Source organism: Ochlerotatus camptorhynchus, unplaced genomic scaffold, assembly GCF_037179485.1.
Source record: "Ochlerotatus camptorhynchus isolate MF236.1 unplaced genomic scaffold, CSIRO-AGI_Acam_v1.1 ptg000100l, whole genome shotgun sequence".
Classification (NCBI taxonomy): Eukaryota; Metazoa; Arthropoda; class Insecta; order Diptera; family Culicidae; genus Ochlerotatus; species Ochlerotatus camptorhynchus.
In genome coordinates this window covers 895,536-914,782 of record NW_027040590.1, presented here as the reverse complement: position 1 = coordinate 914,782, position 19,247 = coordinate 895,536, and the positions used below count along the sequence as shown (strand labels likewise).

The window sequence follows — 19,247 nt, the reverse complement described above, 5'->3', positions numbered from 1 at the left end:
ATTGATTCTTTGTTGGCATTTTTGTTTCACATACGCAATATGTTTTCCCCACGTGCTTTTGGAATCGAACCAGACACCTAAATACTTGAAAGATATACTTTGAGTGATTGTTCTACCCTTTAGTTGAAGCTGTAACTGTGCAGGATGATGCTTCCTAGAAAAAACAACCAACTCAGTTTTCTCCGGAGAGAATTCGATACCCAGCTTTATAGCCCAAGTAGACAAATTGTCTAAGGTATCTTGGTTGCAGGTCCGGTGCACTTGGCCCTATAACGGACACAACCCCGTCATCTGCAAGCTGCCTTAGCGAGCAATTTTCATCAAGACAACCATCAATGTCTTTTACATAAAAATTATAAAGAAGGGGGCTTAAACATGAGCCCTGTAGGGATCCCGCCCGTGCGCTATCAGCCCCCTTAATTTCCAAGAAAACTGAACCCATTTGCTGTTTTTGCGCATAGGCCAGTTGAATTTCAGTTGAAAGCAACGCAAGACAGTCGCTCGTTCCTTTGCCTCTCCGAAATCCAAATTGCGTATCTGAAAGTAAACCATTCGACTCGACCCATTTGTCGAGACGAAAAAGAATCATTTTCTCCAACAATTTCCGTATACAGGATAGCATCGCGAACTACTCTACCTTACTTACCTTATGTCGAAAAAATAGGAAACAGATTGCCGACTGAACTCGAACCACGAACGTTGCGATTATCAGATCTGTGCTTTTTACACTGCCTTCTCCATGCTTCTGAATATGGGTAGTCTAAAAGCAAACATCAAGCGCTCATTTTCTCGCATACTCGACTTCGTATGCTTTTTCTGCTGGAAAGATTCGAGGCAAGTGTGTGCGTCGTGCTACAATGTTCTACAATATGCGTCGTTCTACAAACTTACTGGTATAGTCGAAAGCGTAGATATAACACGGAATAAAAAAGACAAAAAACCATTACATCGCCTGCATGGTCAATTTCTAACATTCGTTGCGCTGTTCATGAACTGATGATGATAGGAAACGGAACTGACATTCATTGTAATAGATTTCTGGTTTGCGTGTACCCTACCGTCCAAAGGCGCACCCCTTTGTCAGTCAAAATTGATTTCCTTAGCAACAAAATTAAGCAATGACACCGATAATGACCATACCTCAGAACCCTGGTCTTAACCATTTCAAACTAGAGAACAACGAATAGAAGATTACACCCAACCGGTGGATGTAAGATTCGCTTACAATTATGTGGGATTCATCATCAGAGGATGTGAGTGGAGACCGCATGAATCGAGGATGCAATATACCTAGCTGCGGTCCAATGCAAGAGAATTGGAGACCGAAAAATGTGGAGTGTATTAGTGAGTGAAATGAATTATGTCGAAAAAAATTGGAAAAGGTTGCCGACTGGGACTCGAACCACGAAAGTTGTGATTATCACACCTGTGCTTTCTCCACTGCTCTCTCCATGCTTCTGAATTTGGATAGCCTAAAAGCAAACAAGAAGCGCTCATTTCCTCTCACACTTGACTTCGTATGCTTTTTCTGCTGGAGAGATTCGAGGCAAGTGTGTGCGTCGTTCTGCCATGTCATACATAAAAATCAAGGCAAATGCTTGCTTGAGTAGATGAAAGCACAGACAGAACACGAAATAAAAAAGGCAAAAACCCATTACATCGCCTGCAAGGTCAACTTCTAACATTCGCTGCAATGTCCATGAACAGAGGATGATAGGAAATGGAACTAACATTCATTGTAATAAATTTTTGGTTTGCGTGTAGAACCACATAGACGAAGATTAGCTAACTCATTTTTTCCTTGTTTCAAGATCATCCTCGGTGGACAAAGCCGAGTCTTGTCACTATCAACAAGGCATAAAAAGTAACAAGAACTAAGATGTGTTCCTTGGATTACTGAAAAATCTTGTAACGTAGCACGAAAAGGTGATCTACCCACGTTACGGGGTAAATATTCACTTAATTTCCTCGTAGTTCTTTTCACTCTGTTCGGGTTCGGAATCGGTTTTGGAGTCGGTCTTACAGTTATCAGATTTGTCACCGGAAAAGGGTTCAATATTGCCCAGTTCAGCGTAAAACCATTAAACCTAATGCATTAGCTTTTTGATTTGCTATCCATTACAACCGTACACAGCATTGAATTGGAAGAAATTCTGTCTACTTAAACTGCAGTAAATCAAACAGCAAATTGACGAAGAAAATCCATCATAGCAATTAGGATTCTGAACGCTAGATATGATTAATGTTTGAAGTCAGGTGGCCACACTGGCGGGAATACTTAACACTATTATCAGTGTTCACTCGGCTATCGACAAAAGCAGGCCACTCTCGATGTGTGCCATGCGATCGCCTGTTTTCTCGGCAGCAACCATTGTGTGGTCCTCCTCATTGTTCTTCATCAGCAGTTCTTTCGGTCGATGCGTCGTCGACTTTGGAAAGCAACCATTTAGTGATAAATGTGTGAGTGCTAACCACGTTTTGCGTCCATTACTGCAATCGAAGCGCTCTGACCCCCGTTGGCGAATCTGCCATACAATTAAAGCACTGGAAGCGGCTCCCATTCTGATGGAGGAGGCTTATTGGATAGCGGAAGATAAAGTGTTTATTGTGTTGCACTTTTTGACTATAGTTTAAGATTTTTTATATAGTGAACAAGAATCCTCGGCTCTGTAAAGCAATAAAAAAAAAAACAATTACCCTTAAATAAAAATTAACCAAATTAGCTACTTTCCTAAATCTACACTATCCGATATTGCGGTAGTTTGCAAACCTGTCAATAATTACTCTTAAGTGAAGCGTTTTGGGAAAAATGGGGCCAAATAGGCTGTCTCTTTAGTTTGCGCAGTATAAGATTAGTGGTAATTGATTTCCTTGGCTTCTTACCATACAGGCAGCCGCATATAAAGCCCACCAGAAAATGCGGAGAAACAGGCAAAATGTGGCTCTTCCGGTAGTCTGCGTAAAACAAAACCAGTGGCATTCGATTCCCTGGATTTTTTTACATAGAGCAGGTATCTCATACCTCTACACCAGCGGCACTAAAAATTGCGACTTTGGGTCAGTTTTTACCCACTGTGCGACGTCTAAAATGTCTCGAAAAACATCTAGGCGGAACAGAAGAAGAAATGCTACAATTCGACCCGCACTGTACTTCTCCTTGTAGTAGCTAAATAATAAAAACTACAAGGGACAGCCCTATGGGGTTGTACGCAATGGTGACGTAGGACTACGTGGTCTAATATAATAAATGTTATTTGATAACTGCAGTGGGAGTTTGTGTTTTGTGTAGGAATAGGAATTTGAGTGGGGTTCTCTCTGTTTATTCTCTTTAGTATGGCTATGATTGTCCTAAAAAGAACTTTTTGATATGAATTTTAGTTGGGACATGTTCATAAATTTAACTCGTTTGGAAAATCTTGGTGGCCCTGAAAAGGCTTAAAGCCATTGGAAGATGATGATGACGTGTAGGCAGCTGGATCAGCAAATCGGACCGGACAATCCCATATTCTTCGGTTCAATGATTGGGCACTCGCAAGAGTCTCGGCCCGTCTGCTGCTGAACTGGTGTCTGCGACAGGTTGGAAGGCCGCAGAATATCAGTGTCCACCCAGCTTAAGCTCCGCCCTTTTTTAATTTTTTTTAAACTCCTTCTCGCAACAAGTTGGTAAATCTTAACCTTTAGCAAAAAGACTCATAACACTTTTTTCGTCGAATTTATGATACTGTTGCACGTCATGGTTCTTCTCTGTGCCTGTTCAGATAGATTAGCAATTTTATTTATTTTCTCTACTGCGCTAAATCAAACGAGTAGAAATAAGGAGGGAGGTCGGTAACGCGCTCAAATAATTGAAAATTCGATAAATATTTAATCGAATAGATGAAAAAATCTTTGCGATTAATCGTTGATCGAATAATTGAACTTTTAGTCATCAGTTTAATTTCATGTTTTTTTTTATTTTGACGCTTTTAGACCACCTTTTTAATAGTTTTTTGTTGAAAATCAACAGTCGGAAGGACGGAGTCTCATTGAATATAATACACATCTATCTGTTACGTTAGAGTTTCGTGAAAGGAAGGTAGCATTCTCCGGCGATATTCAAGTACTATTTTTGCAGGTCGGGATCAGAAGATAGGACCAAAGTGCACATCTGGTTGTGTTCCGCAATTCGCCATCGCAACCTATGACTACGATGGTATAGGCCGTGGTGATCTCGGAGCGCTACTCAATCGCAACATGGTCATAATCTGAATGCAGCGAAAATGAGCAAGATCATCCAAGAGTGATGGCAGGTCCTCCACGAGCATAGTCCAGGTCTCGTTGCAGTAGAGGACCACCGGTCTAATCAACGTCTTGTAGATAGTCAACTTCGAGTACAAAGTAGGCACGATTCCCTGCCATAAGGATAAAACGTAATCAAACAGGTCATATAAGATTAGGTACTCCTACACACTTAGAAATAACTAATTTTACACATGACGGAATTCGTCTTTGACATAAAAGATGAGACTATAACAAACATGCAATGTAATATTAAGTGCTCCGAGACTGAAAAGTTCGTTGCTCGACGAAAAGTACGTTTGATTGAGCTATATTTCGCGTCTGGTATGACTTAAACTTATGTCAAAATTGACGCTCGTATATGTCACTCTCAGAGCACCTAAATTTACATGATTTTTTCTAAGTGTGTAGGCTTAAATGGTCGTTACTCGACGAAAAGTACAATGAGCTAAATGTCACGTCCGTTTTGACTCAATTGTATTTCAACATTGACGCTCCCTTAGCTCAGCCGGTAAAGGCACAGCTACAAAGCAAGACCATGCTGGAGGTGGCTGGGTTCGATTTCCGGTCCAGTCTAGGAATGTTTCGGGTTGGAAAGTTTCTCGACTTCCCGGGCATAGAGTATGATTGTACTTGCCACACAATTGTACTAATACAAAAATGGTACAGGCATCGAAAACTCTCAATTAATAACAATTAATAACTGTCTTAGTGCATCTAGAACACGAAGTTGAGAGCACACAATAAGCTTGAAATGCGAAGAAGACTACATCTATAATATGTCAGTCTCAAAGCACCGAAATGTACAAGAATTGTTCTTAATATAAAGCTTACAAGTATGATACTGACCGTATCAATGACCTATAGGCCAAAATTTAAAATAAACTTAGGTGTGCACTACAAACAGTGTATAAAGACCGTTACGTGACGAAAAAAATGAACCGTAAATATTTGCTTTGGAAATAGTTCACCAAGCTCCACATAAAAAAGAAGCGCAAGACCTCAGATTTCATCAAACGCTTCACAGCTGAATTACCTCCACTTTTCAGTCAAATTCATCCTTCCAAACCAAGCCGATCTCAAATCCGTAACGTCTGTAACAAGAAACTCTTTATATTTTGTCTACCGCATCTCCACCATTGCAGGCGCTGATAAAAGTGTACAGTGGAAATGAGTTAACAAACACAACCACATCAGCAGCACAGTCAGCAAAGGCATTCCGGCGGGAAAATCGAGAATAAGAACCAACGCAGCGGAAGAAATAAAAAAGTTGGCATACCCCAAAATAAGTAAAAAGAAAAATACATAGCAGGGAAAATAAAATAAAGTGAGCGTGTTCAGCGAGAAAGCGCTTAGCGGAAAGTGGAAAATAACAATAATAATAGGGAAAGCGGCTGCCTCCGCCCCCTCGTCTTAGCCCGGGTGTGCTCCGTGACCCGTAAGCAGGGAAGCAGATTATCCAACGGTGTGCCCTCGGAGAAGAGCGTCCAGCGTCGACGCGAAGAAGAAGAAGAAGAAGTAGGGTGTTGTGCAGCGAATGAGGTGCCAGTCAGTGGCAGCACCTTTTGTGAACTTTACGGCACACACCAGGTCCGGTGGTCTTCGTGTGAGAGTGGTGGTGCTCGCATAGTGGAAGCATATCTCGTTCGCAGTTTCCCGACTCATCGTTGGTAGTAGGAGTCATCGTCGACGTCAAGTGGGCAGCAGTTACCCAGCCAACCGCCAGCAAAGTGTTACAGCCAGCGCCGGCGTCGTCGTCGTCGTCGTCGTCGTCAGTGGGAAGCTATCTCGTATGCATACGCCAAGCAACGGCACCACAGCAGCCATCATCGTATGATAAAGGAGTGAAGCAGGTAGCACCTCACTCCGGTTGGAAAACGGAACCGAATATGTGGCTCCCAGCGGTTATGGATTTACGGCTCCCGATACTCTGTTTGCTGATAGTAGCAGGTACGTACGAGCAACCTACTTTTTTTTCCCTTGCTCACCATTTACAGCATTTCGAGTGTGCGAATCGTACACACTTTGTACCTACTCTTTCCAAATGTATGGCTGCACCGGAATGGTTCCCACTTTTGCACGTATTTTCACGGATCTTTTTTTTTTTTTTGGTGTGTGCCTAGGAATATGATTCCCAAGCAAGATGGGGTAAACGATTTGCTTGCGCGCTATAAGCTACGATTGCTACTTGGAGTTAGCAAACACGTAGTGAACGAAAAAAAAAAATCTGCAGTGCAATGCATTTCTCCAAACTACTGGCTTGAGAGTTGTTTTTCACCCATTTCGAATAGTGGCAGAAGGAGTTGGATGAATGTGTGTTGTTGTCGTTGTTGTTGGTATTTTAAATATGGTACACTTTATATACCTTAGATGGGGAATCGAGAACACGTGAACCATTTTCTAGATTCGATGGAGTTTGAGATTCGCGGTGAACCTGCTGGTGATAGTTGTTGGGTTTTATGAATTAAGACTCGTGGTATTCAGTATTATCACGATTCGTTTTTTTCACACACAGTTTATGCCACTCTTGGTTTCATCACAAAAAATGTTTCGTATATCTCTGATTTAAACATACAATTCGAAAACTTATATTTGAACTTGATTAATTGAATCATATGTGTAAATTTAAAAAAAATACCAATGCATTGTAAAACATCGTCAATTAATGTTTACTATGGTTGAAAGTTAATAGAAGATGCCTTAAATGGCTTAGTATTTTAGGGTGACCAACCTTATAGAAAAATACACAACAAGGAGGAGGGGACCAAAGTTGGTGCTTCATGAAACGAAAACAAACGTTGAACATTTGTTTACGTTTTAAGGAGTACCAACCTTGGACCCCCTTCCTCTTGTAGCGTATTTTTCCACACTCTGGTCACTGGAAATGCTGCTTGATGATACCTGAAATAGTTATGAAATGCTATGAAAAACGCAAATGAGAGTCAACTGATGCCTATAACCCCACTGGTTCATTTTGTGCAGTTTTCCTTACCTAGGGTTAGCATATGGATTTAGAACTCGGGGGGGGGCCGGGGCAAATATCTTTAAGGGGCCCCAATGTAAACTGTTTTCGAAGTTTTAATTTCAAATATGTGGGTTTAATTAGTATTAAAAAACAGAAGTTAATTGATAAAAGTTACGGTGCCCCAAAACCTTTCTAAGTTAAAAAAAATGTAACAGTTGCTTGGAGTTGCGTTTATTCTCTTTGTTTCAATGTAAATAAAATAATACAGATCATTAAAAGGATTAAGAAACTTATGTGAAGCACTGACGTCTACATTAAGCTTCTGAAAAATCTTTAATAAATTCTTCAAAATCGATCGTCTTTAGAACATCGCTTTCGATGTTTTTTTTTAATTCGTAACCATCAAACTCAGATACATTCGCAGACCAATGTATACGTTCGGAAACGTATCAGCTAACTCTTCATCTTTCAGCAGTATAGCCTGTGCAGATGCTGTTAGACATGCCCTAATCTTGGCAAATGCTGCAAACTGTACGATTTCATCAGCCTTGTCAGATCATGCGGATACATGCCAACTAACTTTTCAGCTTCAAACCGTAGTTCTGCTTCTGACAGACTGCATAGATCAACAATGCCCTTGAACCTATCGTGAACCACTTGATATGCTGCTCGCCTTTTTTGTAATGCTTGTGAAAGTTGATTTAGTATGACATCAAATGTAAAACCCTTGAAGTTCTCCTTGCATGTACTGGATGTTTCGGGTTGAGTTTTCCGTGGTCTTCCTTTGGTGGGTCTGTATTCCGCAGTGTCACAAAGAGCGACAGCTTCACCTTCTACTTCGTCAAAACGGTTTCGCTCTCCTTGCAAAAATGAATCCAGTGAATCATACAAATCAACCACCTTCTTCAAATCGACATCGATGCCCTGCATTGCTTTGCTTGTCTCGTTAAAGCGTAACAGAATGCGACACCAGATCTTGGTCATCAAAGCAGTTTCGAGGAGATCCATTATATCAGCTAGTGAACGCGATTCATATCTTGTTGCAAGAGATTGGTCATTCGCAGCTTCAATATGTCTCAACGCCTTCCTAATGCTTCCATATCCTTCAAGGGGAGCTTCAGTTGCATCGAAACGTGCTGACCAACGAGTATCGGAGAGAGATTTGAACGTTAATTTCCGTTCATTGCCTTTCATAAATCCATTTAAAATATTCCATCGCCAGGTAGATGCAGAAAGGAATGTATACAGTTTTTTAACGAAGCTGAAGTAGCTAACAGCTTCTACACAGCTAGAGACAGCCGCATGACCTACTAGGTTCAACGAATGAGCTGCACAGGGAACGAAAACAGCAGATGGATTCTTCTCAAAAAGTCGAGCATGCATTCCCGAATAGGGACCAGCCATGTTAGACGCGTTGTCATATGACTGTCCACGGCAGTCATCGAAATTAATTCCTTGATTTTTAAGAAACTCTAGCAAAGTGTATGATAGGTCACCTGCTTTATGAGAGTTGGGCTGCAAGAAAGTCAAGAATCTTTCCACTGGTCTGCCAGAAACAACATATCGCAAGATTACTATGAGGTGATCAGTATGAGTGAGATCTGGTGTTGAGTCCACTGATACAGAAAAGTATTTGGATGCTTTCAGTTCCATTATGATGAAACTTTGAACCTTCTTCGCCATTAGTAGCAAAATTTCTTCATAAACAGTGGATGACAAATACGATTCCCGACCACTTCCAGGATTCCCGAAATTCCTTAGGTGACTCATCAAAAGCGGATCAAATTGAGCAATGAGTTCCATTATTCCCAAAAAGCTGCCATTGTGTTTGGAGCCAATAATCTCGTCACTTCCTCTGAACGCTAGACCTCTCTCCGCCAGAAAGACATTAACAAGCAATAGTATGACGCAGGATTTCTCGCCAGTACAACCGTTTTTCTTTTACCTTTGCTTCCAGTTCCTTATTTACGTGACTCGATTCTGAACATCGCAAAGTGTACTTCAGTACGGCTTCTCGATGTGGCTGACCTTGCTCATGTGTTTTCATTTTTTCCTCCGAATTCTTCCAATTATTGAATCCTTCTTCTCTGGAAAATGCATCGCGGTTTGTTGTCATGAGTGTGCAGTAGAAGCAGTAAACGGAACCTGATGAGCCAGTGATGAATTATTAAACTGAATTGATAAAAAATGGCAAAATCATACCTTTTGATAAACTGTAGATGAACCATTTCCTCAAACGCTGTTCTCCGTTGTCGTGTCTGGTGTCTTGAAAAAGTGATTAATACTGTCAGTACAACCGTCGGTCGGTTGATAGCAGCGTTGAGATTCCGGGTACGAGTCAGATTCCTTTTTATTTTGGTTCACTGCAGATTTAGCCAATAAAGAAACACGGTTTTCTGTGATTGGGAACCAGGTAGAAGGATCGCTGGACATTGTTCCACCATATGTTTTCGAAGACCCAGCTTCAATTTGATCAGCATTTTCAGTACACTTTGGAAAGGCAGCAATCACCTGAGAAGATTCTAAGCCTTGTTTAAGTGTTTCAGCTGGTTTATCGGGCGAAGTAGGAGCAACGGGAGCTTTTTCAGTTTTTGACTCATTACTGAAAAACTTCGAGAGACGAGGAGTTTTAGCCAGCACTGCTGCATCTTTCTCTGCCTTCTGCTTCGAAGCTGTCCTCTTCTGAGGACCAGATGGCTGAATGATTCGAGGCATTATTCAAAAACAGCTGAAATAATAATATTATTGCGTTAAAAAACAATAAACCAGATTCTCTGGATGACGCATATTAAACTTACGTTTTCATGTTTCCTTCCTATGAGTGGTTGCAAAAAGCAGTTCTTTGAAAGACTATTTCGAGTACACTTAACACGACCTCACAGGAAAATAATCAGCTTGCAATTAAACCAACCCTTGCGATGCTTTGTTTTGATTTTGAGAGCTGATTTCTTTTTGCATGTAAAGAGATTTCTGACGTTTAACCTTCTTTCACCAGCACACGAGGATGAATGGATTCATTATTTTCCCATTGATCTATTTTCCTTTTGCTCACACGTTGTCAAAAAGCCGTAGAGAATGTTCATTTGTATTCATTTCGTGTTCAACCTAATCAATGAGGTACATAGAGAGGTGGCGCAGATGTACGTTTTTCATTCAAGTTCATTGCAATGCCATCACTTAGACGGTTCATTCGAACATAGTGATGATCAATGTAGGTACGTCCAATATTCTTAAATAAAATTAATTCTGAACTGAACTTAAATAACCTGAATTTTTACGTACATATGTTAATGTGAACGTAAAACGTGAAAGTAAAAATATAATTTGTATTAGCATAACAATATGATAATTTTATAATTACAGAAAATATCCGCCCGGCCAAACCCATGTCATTTTTTTTTTCAACAATTTTGCTACATCCTTCTTTTGCCCGAAAATGTCCTCCTTTTCAATGCTTGCATTTTGTTTTGCTGTGATTCGCTGCACGCACGCTGAGTACGAGTAGATAGAAAGAAGATTAATGACGATTCTGAAGATTTCATGCAAAAAGATGATACGCGATGCAAATAAATGCGAAAAATTATAGAAGATTTTTCGCTCGTGTGAGATTTTCCGAGCATCAAGAATTGAGATTAAGATGTGTCACACCCCTCGGATAGCGCACATATTCAGCAATTCCATAGAAAAAAGTTATAGTGGGTCTCAGAATTTCATGAAAATTGGTATAGTTCTTCCTTATCAAAAAATATTAGACTCGTATTTTTTTATTGCGCCATTAGGGTGACCATTTCCGTGATAGGGTGGTCCAAAAAATCATTATTTTTCAAAAATGTCTTTTTTTAAAAATTTATAACTTCTGAACCTCTTGACCGATTTTTACGATTGACCCTTCAAATGAAAGATGTTTTAATGTAATTTTAAGAAAAATTATGAAACACTCAGAGATATTTGATTTTGTAGTAAAAAAATATGTTACAAATGCTTTTTCTTGATTTTTACTGCGAGGGTCTTGAACAACTTCTTATTTTAGTATTTTTAATTGAAAGATCATTTAATTTTACTTAACATATCAAAAAATTTGCGATGTCGGAGAAGCGGTTTTGGAGATACAATTTTTTTAAATAAAAAATTATTGTTCCGCAATATATGCACCACACGTGCATGGAAACGATGAAGACGCAAGGTAGTTCACAATGCGTCTCCATCGAGTCACAGCAGCTGTGACTAATTAAATCTATGAGTAACTTACAAGCTGGGTGCAACATTCAGTTCAGCCTGGAGGCTGTCCATAAACCACGTAGACCAATTTTTAAACATTGCAGATCCTACCTCCCCCCTCGTATACTTTACTAAAATTTTAAAATATTTTTACCGAGCGTATACTGTGGCTGGACTCCTTTCCCCCATTGAAGTCTTCGTGGCTTTAAAACAGGCCCCAGTTTGACATTATTAATTTTGGTATCAAAATTCTGGGAGAAGTACTTAAATGCTACAAATAATGACGAGGTCGAAGAAAAATAAGTAAAACATGAAGCATTTATTTTCTTTAATTACAATTTCACACATTTTTCTTCCGTTGAAAATGAATACCGTTTGACAATAATATACTTTTCGTTTTGAGGCTTAAAACTATGGAATGACTGTGTCCCCGAAATTTTGTTCACATGTATATAACGGTTTTTCAATTTTCTTTCCATTTTATTGTAATCGGATTCCGAAAAAAAACTGATAGTGTATTTTTGAATCTGGCTTAGAAATAGCCCATGAGTAAAGTTCTTGGGCCGTTGTTATATGGTGGCCTTGCAAACTCGCTTTCGCAGCGTTTCGTTTTAATACTCCTCCCAAAGCATCACAAGGGCCCTTTCCATGACAAGTTGCGAAAAAATTCCACTCGGCAGCAATGCCAAAATCTTTTTGCATGTTGCATAAATTAAAAGCGGTCATCTTATTTTTATATTGGCTTCCTGATCCATCTGAGAAAAAGTAAATCTGTTGTAAGCTTGGCAATTTACATTTTATGAACGCTAGACAATGCGTAAGAAATAAACGAACTGCGACATGATTATGTTTAGTGAAATCAGCAATTGCAATAAAACTAGTAAATTTCAAATCCTTAGATTCTTCGTCTTTAAAATAAATAGCACAAGGGTGAATAGTACATTGGGCGTTCGCCCAATGAAAGCCTTGAACTGCATCCTGCACAACGAAAGAATAATTCTCCGAAAAATCACAGATTATGATGCATTCTGTAGCTTTCAAATTGCTTTTGACGTGTTTCATGTAATTTGCCTGTTGCTCAGGTATAAAGTTATGCGGCAATAAATTGAATAATTTTTCTAAAAAAGTATCAATAAATTCCTGTGTGTCCATTTCAACTAAGTCCATAATGCATCTCTCTACTTGACGCCATTGTTTGAATTGTATTGATTCAACATTTCCGTTACTAAGAATAGTCATTAGTTATGTAGCCAAAATTTGCGTTCCTGAACATTTTTTGCAATACTGCAGCCAGCATTGTTCACTTGGATTTTGACAAATTATTTTTTTAAACAAATCGTGATAGGAATCAACACCATCTGGGAGTGATTTTCTGCTTTGTAGTGTTTTAAAAATAAGTTTAACGTTCTGATGATATATACAAACGCATACGGTATGCGTGCCACTTGTCCCTGCCAAAATGCAGTGTTTCGGACGGTTACTGGCGAACATGGAAAATCCTATTTTAATATCAGGATATGTATTTTTAAAGATGGAGTACGCCTCCTGCAAGTTACACAAAACTAATCTTCTTTGTACGTAGATTTCGCCTTCATCATTTTTAGATATTAAATAATCTCTTTTCCCCGGACAAACACGATTTATATCGTCACTATTGTAAAAATCACGAACAAGCATTATCGTTGGTTCTCCTAATGAAGCTCTGCTTAACCTCTTTACAGGCACCGACATTATTCCTTTCTCTTGCTGCAGTGCTTTTGCTTGGTTGGCCATATGTTGGGAAACATTGAACTCCTTCATAATTCTATATGTAGACCAACTTTTGGGAAGTGTGGTTAAAATCCTGTATCGCTCATTGCTGTCTCTTGTTTCTTTATATTTATCCTTAAGTTGTATAAGGAATTCATTTTCGTCCTACAAAGGTGCGTTGTAGGTGGTAACGATCGATTCAGAACTGGTTGTTTCCACTGATTCTGAAAATAAATATAAAAAATGATTGATTATTAGAAAAAAACATACAAATGATTTATTTTTTATTATTTACCTTGGCAGGGAAAAGGAACCATTCTGGACGGTCCCGCAACGGAAATTGATTCAATGCTGGTTGCTTCGATGGACTCTGAAAAATGATTGCAAAAAAGAAGAGTTTAAGTTAGTAGTTAGAAGAAAAGAATTGAAATTTAAAGAAGAATCACATGAATTTTCAAATAACGTACCTGCAGCAGCGATTCTGGAAGGTCCTGCAACGGCTTCTTCGGTCACGGCATCATTGGGTTCATATAGTTTGTGGTAGCATCGTTGACAAATGAAGGAGCTACTCTCATCTATTTTAATCTTTTTTTCCACTGCATAATCGTACAATTTATTGGTGATTTTTCTGGCTCATGAACTCAACATCCAAACATCACACATTGAACACTTACGTTTCATTTTTAGATATTCTTCAATTCAACTGTTCTAGTAGGAAACTTTGATTTCTAACTGATCATTTCTTTCATAACATTCGTTGTTTTATGTGAAGCATTATATCGTACCTACGAGTGAGTGATATACCTACGAGTCTAAGCTGTAACTCATAGGTATATCACCTGTTCGTAAGCAATGACGTCACTTCAAACAGTTGTTTCAGGTAAATAGATGAATATTGCGAATAAATACAAACACCACCAAACATTTCCAAATGTCATTAACACCGCGAAGCCTATTGGGCTGGAGCTTATGTAAAAGTCATTGCCTACGAACGAGTGATATACCTATGAGGTACAGCTTGGACTCTTAGGTACTGATGCAACAAATTTGGCATTGCTGCCGTGTGGCATTTTTTTCGCAACTTGTCATAGAAAAGGCCCTATGGGAGGAGTATTGAAACGAAACGCTTTAAAATTTGAGTATACGAAGGGAAAGGTAGGATCTGCAATGTTTAAAACTTGGTCTACGTGGTTTATGGACGGTCCGCAGGTTGAACTGAATGTTGCACCCAGCTTGTAAGTTACTCATAGATTTCATTAGTCACAGCTGCTGTGACTCGATGGAGACGCATTGTGAACTACCTTGCGTCTTCATCGTTTCCATGCACGTGTGGTGCATATATTGCGGAACAATAATTTTTTATTTAAAAAAAATTGTATCTCCAAAACCGCTTCTCCGACATCGCTAATTTTTTGATATGTTAAGTAAAATTAAATGATCTTTCAATTAAAAATACTAAAATAAGTTGTTGAAGACCCTTGCAGTGAAAATCAAGAAAAAGCATTTGTAACATATTTTTTTCCTACAAAATCAAATATCTCTGAGTGTTTCATATTTTTTTTTAAAACTACATTAAAATATCTTTCATTTTAAGGGTCAATCGTAAAAATCGGTCAAGAGGTTCAGAAGTTATAAATTTTTGAAAAATAATGATTTTTTGGACCACCCTAACACGGAAATGGTCACCCTAATGGCGCAATAAAAAAATACGAGTCTAATATTTTTTGATAAGGAAGAACTATACAAATTTTCATGAAATTCTGAGACCCACTATAACTTTTTTCTATGGAATTGCTGTATTATTAAAACGTTTGATAAAAACTCATTGTCCTCCAGATACAGTGCATTCCCGATTTTGTCAGCCCCTTCTTAAATTTTAAAATGACAAAATCGGGAAAAAAAAATCACGTTCAGGAAACGTTGCATAAAACACAGGATATTCTTTCAGACATCCTTCCTTGACAGGGGCCCATGCATTAATTATGTCACGCTAAATCGAAAAGAAATTTACCCCCCTCCTATCGTGACGTTTTTCCTATACCTAATGCATTGCTTGTCACAAAGCCTTTGACCCCATCCTCACCTCCTTTGGTTTGTTTTTTCCGTCGATCTTGTTTTCCGTGCTGAGCACCAATGCTACCGACGTGCCAGGAAGGCAGCTCCCACACCTGGACCCTACCTATCGACCCATCAACTCATGAACCGGGGACCAACGGCTTTACTTCCCATCCGAGACATCCTCACCTCATCCTTCGGAAGGGAAATAAAACCGTTGGTCCCCGGTTCATGAGTTGATTGATCGATAGGTAGGGTACAGCAGTGGGAACTGCCTTCCTGGTGTCGGTAGCATTGGTGCTCAGCACGGAAAACAAGATCGACGGAAAACAAACCAAGGAAAAAATAGTATTTTGACATCACCAATTGATATGAAAAAAAAATAGTTGTGTAAATTATGCTGTGAAGAAATATCATGAAATTAATCAAAGAATAAGAAAGCACATATTTGCACTTAATGCAGAAGCAAACTTAGATGATAAAAAAAAAACTGACGATTTTAATGAAATTATTGAACAGCTAACAGAAAAGTTCTCGAAAGAAGATACAAAAATTTCAGCTCTTGACGGTATTACCTAGATCATGGACAGTTCAGAAAATTATGGACACATTTAACTCAACCAGGTATATATGGCAACACAATCTTAACAACTTTTAAACGATAAAGGTGTACACTCCACTATTACTTCGAGGTTAGACAGTTGATTGAGTGATGATACGAAGGAACTTGTTCTGCAGTTTTTTGAAGACGATGACACCAGTAGAGCCATGTCTGGGCAGCGTGAATGCGTAACAATAACAAAAGATGGTAAGCGTCAGTCAGTTCAAAAAAGGTTAATGACGACCACTTAACGTGAGTCCAATTCAAAGAATTAAAAACTGAAGTGCAAGCAGGCATGGAAAATCATTTGCATTCATTTAGTGCATTCATTTACATTCATTTGCCCCTAACTTTTTTCATCGACAGAATTCCGCAAAATGATGTATGGAACTTTTGTAGGTTTTGTTATTAACTACATTTTTTGTTAAAAACCCAAATCCGTATCTCTTATGCATGACGAACCAGAGTAAACAGAATCCACTACTGTTTTTCAGTGAATGTATTTAACATTCACTGTAAAACAGTAACGAGTTCTGCTTGCTCTAATTCGTGATGCATAAGAGATACAGATTTGAGTTACGGGCAAAAGTTGTAGCTAAAATCTACAAAAGTTCCATACATTATTTTGCGGAATTCTGTTGATGAATAAAGTTAGGGGCGAATGAATGTAAATGAATGTACTAAATGAATGCAAATGATTTTCCATGCCTGAGTGCAAGTTGGGTTTTCAACCTTTGCGAATCTCAGGACTAAGAACTGTAAATTGTTAACTAGTTCAGGGGCACATAATGTGTGTGTGTGTGTGTACTATTCATGAAAATGTTAATTTGATTATTCACAACTTTAAGAAATTTGTTTTTTTTCATTGATTTGAAGTCGATTACAGCTAGTTTGATGTGTTAAAGAAAAGCAATAGATTGCTGCCTACGACGCCGTGAAAACTGCATGGATTCATCTTTTTCCGAACAAAAGTTATTGGAAGAACCAATGCATTATTGAAATGCAATTTGAACAATGGGTCACAACCCACAGATGTGATGTAGAAGCATTAGTTAAAGAGCCGGATGAATTGATTTCCTATTTAGTTGGAAAATTAGAGAAGTTGATACCTCATGATTTTTTAAAACAACAGTTGTCTATAATTTTGCGGAAAACAAAACAAAATTTACAGGAAGTTGAATTTGTAGTAATATGTGATTTTAAAGAAAACTACACATTTTTATTACAAGACGAAGTACAAAGTCATCAATGGAATAATCAGCAAGCAACTATTCATTCATTGATCATTTATTTCATACATGAATGAAAAATTAATGATTTGACTTTAACTATTTGCTTTATATTACTTCTGCGTCAACGATTTACAAAGTTTAAGATGCTTATTTCAAATAACAGACTAGAGTGGTAGTTTTTATACGAGAGATGAGGAGATGAAAGTATAGAGTTGATAGTTCTGTTCAGTGTTGGCAAAATCATAAATCAATTGATATTTTTCCGCTCTCATGCGCTCGCAATAGCACGCGTGATATTGGAACAAAATATCAAGCTTGATATTGATTTTACAAGCTCCTTTGATATTGCAAGACTATTCACAACGTGCAAAAATCAAGCTGAGAGTTGACTCGACACAAAAATGATTCCATTGCACATCGTTTTCTTAGAAATAGAAAGCATAGTTTTCTATCTATTTTTAATCTTCACCGATGGCAGACGCGAAGAAACTGCTGCAAGCCGTCATGGAAGTTTCGGTTGCATTCGGGTGTAAAGCAAAAATCATTAAACTCAAGCTCACCACAGTTTGGTGAGATTTGTAGATGGTGAGTTTTGTTAGCTTGATATTCCGAGCTGCGATATCACAGCTTGCAAAATCAACCGCAGTTGTTTGCTTCTTGATTTTTGTCTACGAAAATCAAGCGTGATCTTGGGCGTTGGTGAGATTTGATTTTTTTGATATTTTCACAACACTGGTTCTGTTAGAGTACGTCAGTGTGAAATTGTTTATATAGAGAGTAGAAAGCTAGCAAGGACAACTTTTATGAGTGAAGGTACAAATCGGTTTGATCATCTCTCTTTACCAAACTCCCCCTGTTGGAGAGGGATGGTGCCAGTGGTGGCGGGGGGGTATCCCTCACTATCCCTCTCCAACGGGGGAGTTTGGTAAAGAGAGATGATCAAACCAATTTGTACCTTCACTCATAAAAGTTGTCCTTGCTCGCTTTCTACTCTCTATATAAACAACTTCGCACTGACGTACTCTAACAGAACTATCAACTCTATACTTTCATCTCCTCATCTATCGTAGAAAATTACCACTCTAGTCTGTTATTTTAAATAAGCATCTTCAACTATGTAATCATTTGTACAGATGATTCTGTATCTGTAAACTTATTTATCTAAAAAAGAAATGCTTTTCTACGTACAGAACAGCAGTTAACTGTGAATGACATTTATTTCATGTTTGACGGAGCTGCGTCCCAGTATAAAAATCGGAAAAAAAATTCTAGTCTGCCAATTTAAGAATAAATATGAAATAGAAGTTGAATGGAATTTTTTCGCAACATCACATGGAAAAGGTCCATGTGATGCTACAGGAGGAACACTGAAACCTATGACTACCAGAGCTAGTCTAGCTAGAGAACGTGAACATCCGATAAAAAAATGCAAGGGAATAATACGATTGGGCTCAGAAGCGAAACGAGGATCAGCTGACTCAATTTTTTTTTATATGCATCTACCGAAGAATATGAAACTAATAAGCACGAGCTCAACGAACAATACTCAAGGGCTACAACCATTCAAGGAACTCAAAAATACCACTCATTTATTCCTATTTCTGAAAGACAAATAGAAGTCAGACACTTTTCAAACTGTAATAATGAAACAAAAATTGTTTATATTACTAAATATTAAAGTATGGATTTCTATCATAACTATATCAATCTAACAATGTTAAAATAAATGAAATCATTCTCGAAAAATCGCAATTATAAGTTCTTTGCATATGCTAACGAGCGAAATATGTATTTGCAAGAAAATAAATTGCTTTAAAACACACGCATTCCGGATATTTTAAATCGTATCAATGAGCCATCAAGAGCATTTTCATTGCAAATTTTTTTGATCTTATAAAAAAAATATTTTCGGAACTGGAGAACCGCGAAATAAATTTAAAAATGGCCAAAAACTACCAAAATTCTAAAAATATCTACTTTCAAACCACTACATCTCGAAAACGGTGTGACTAGCAAAATTTTACTCAGGTGCTTTTTTATTGTAAATTTGGTGTACTTTTAATATTTAAAGTCAAAACAGTAATTGGACCAAGTTTTGGCTATTTTTCCAAAAACTTGAGTTTTTTTTAAATATCATAACTTTTTTGAC

At 38.2% G+C, this 19,247-nt stretch overlaps 1 protein-coding gene and 1 pseudogene across 3 annotated transcripts in view; one reads left to right on the top strand and one right to left on the bottom strand.

Annotated features, from left to right (window-relative positions):
- LOC135698993 (uncharacterized) overlaps nucleotides 1-19,247 on the top strand; it is a 580,872-nt gene that overhangs the window by 155,096 nt on the left and 406,529 nt on the right. For 2 of the 3 annotated variants that reach the window (XM_065219163.1, XM_065219162.1), the window contains exon 2: nucleotides 5,424-6,228. In XM_065219163.1, the coding sequence (XP_065075235.1) occupies nucleotides 6,168-6,228 (61 nt within the window). In that variant the 5' untranslated portion in view covers nucleotides 5,424-6,167. Of the gene's footprint in view, nucleotides 1-5,423; nucleotides 6,229-19,247 lie in introns of those variants that run through there. The other variant, XM_065219164.1, reaches the window with a different exon arrangement.
- Nucleotides 9,873-19,247, bottom strand: part of LOC135698984 (uncharacterized) — a 35,473-nt pseudogene continuing 26,098 nt past the window's right edge.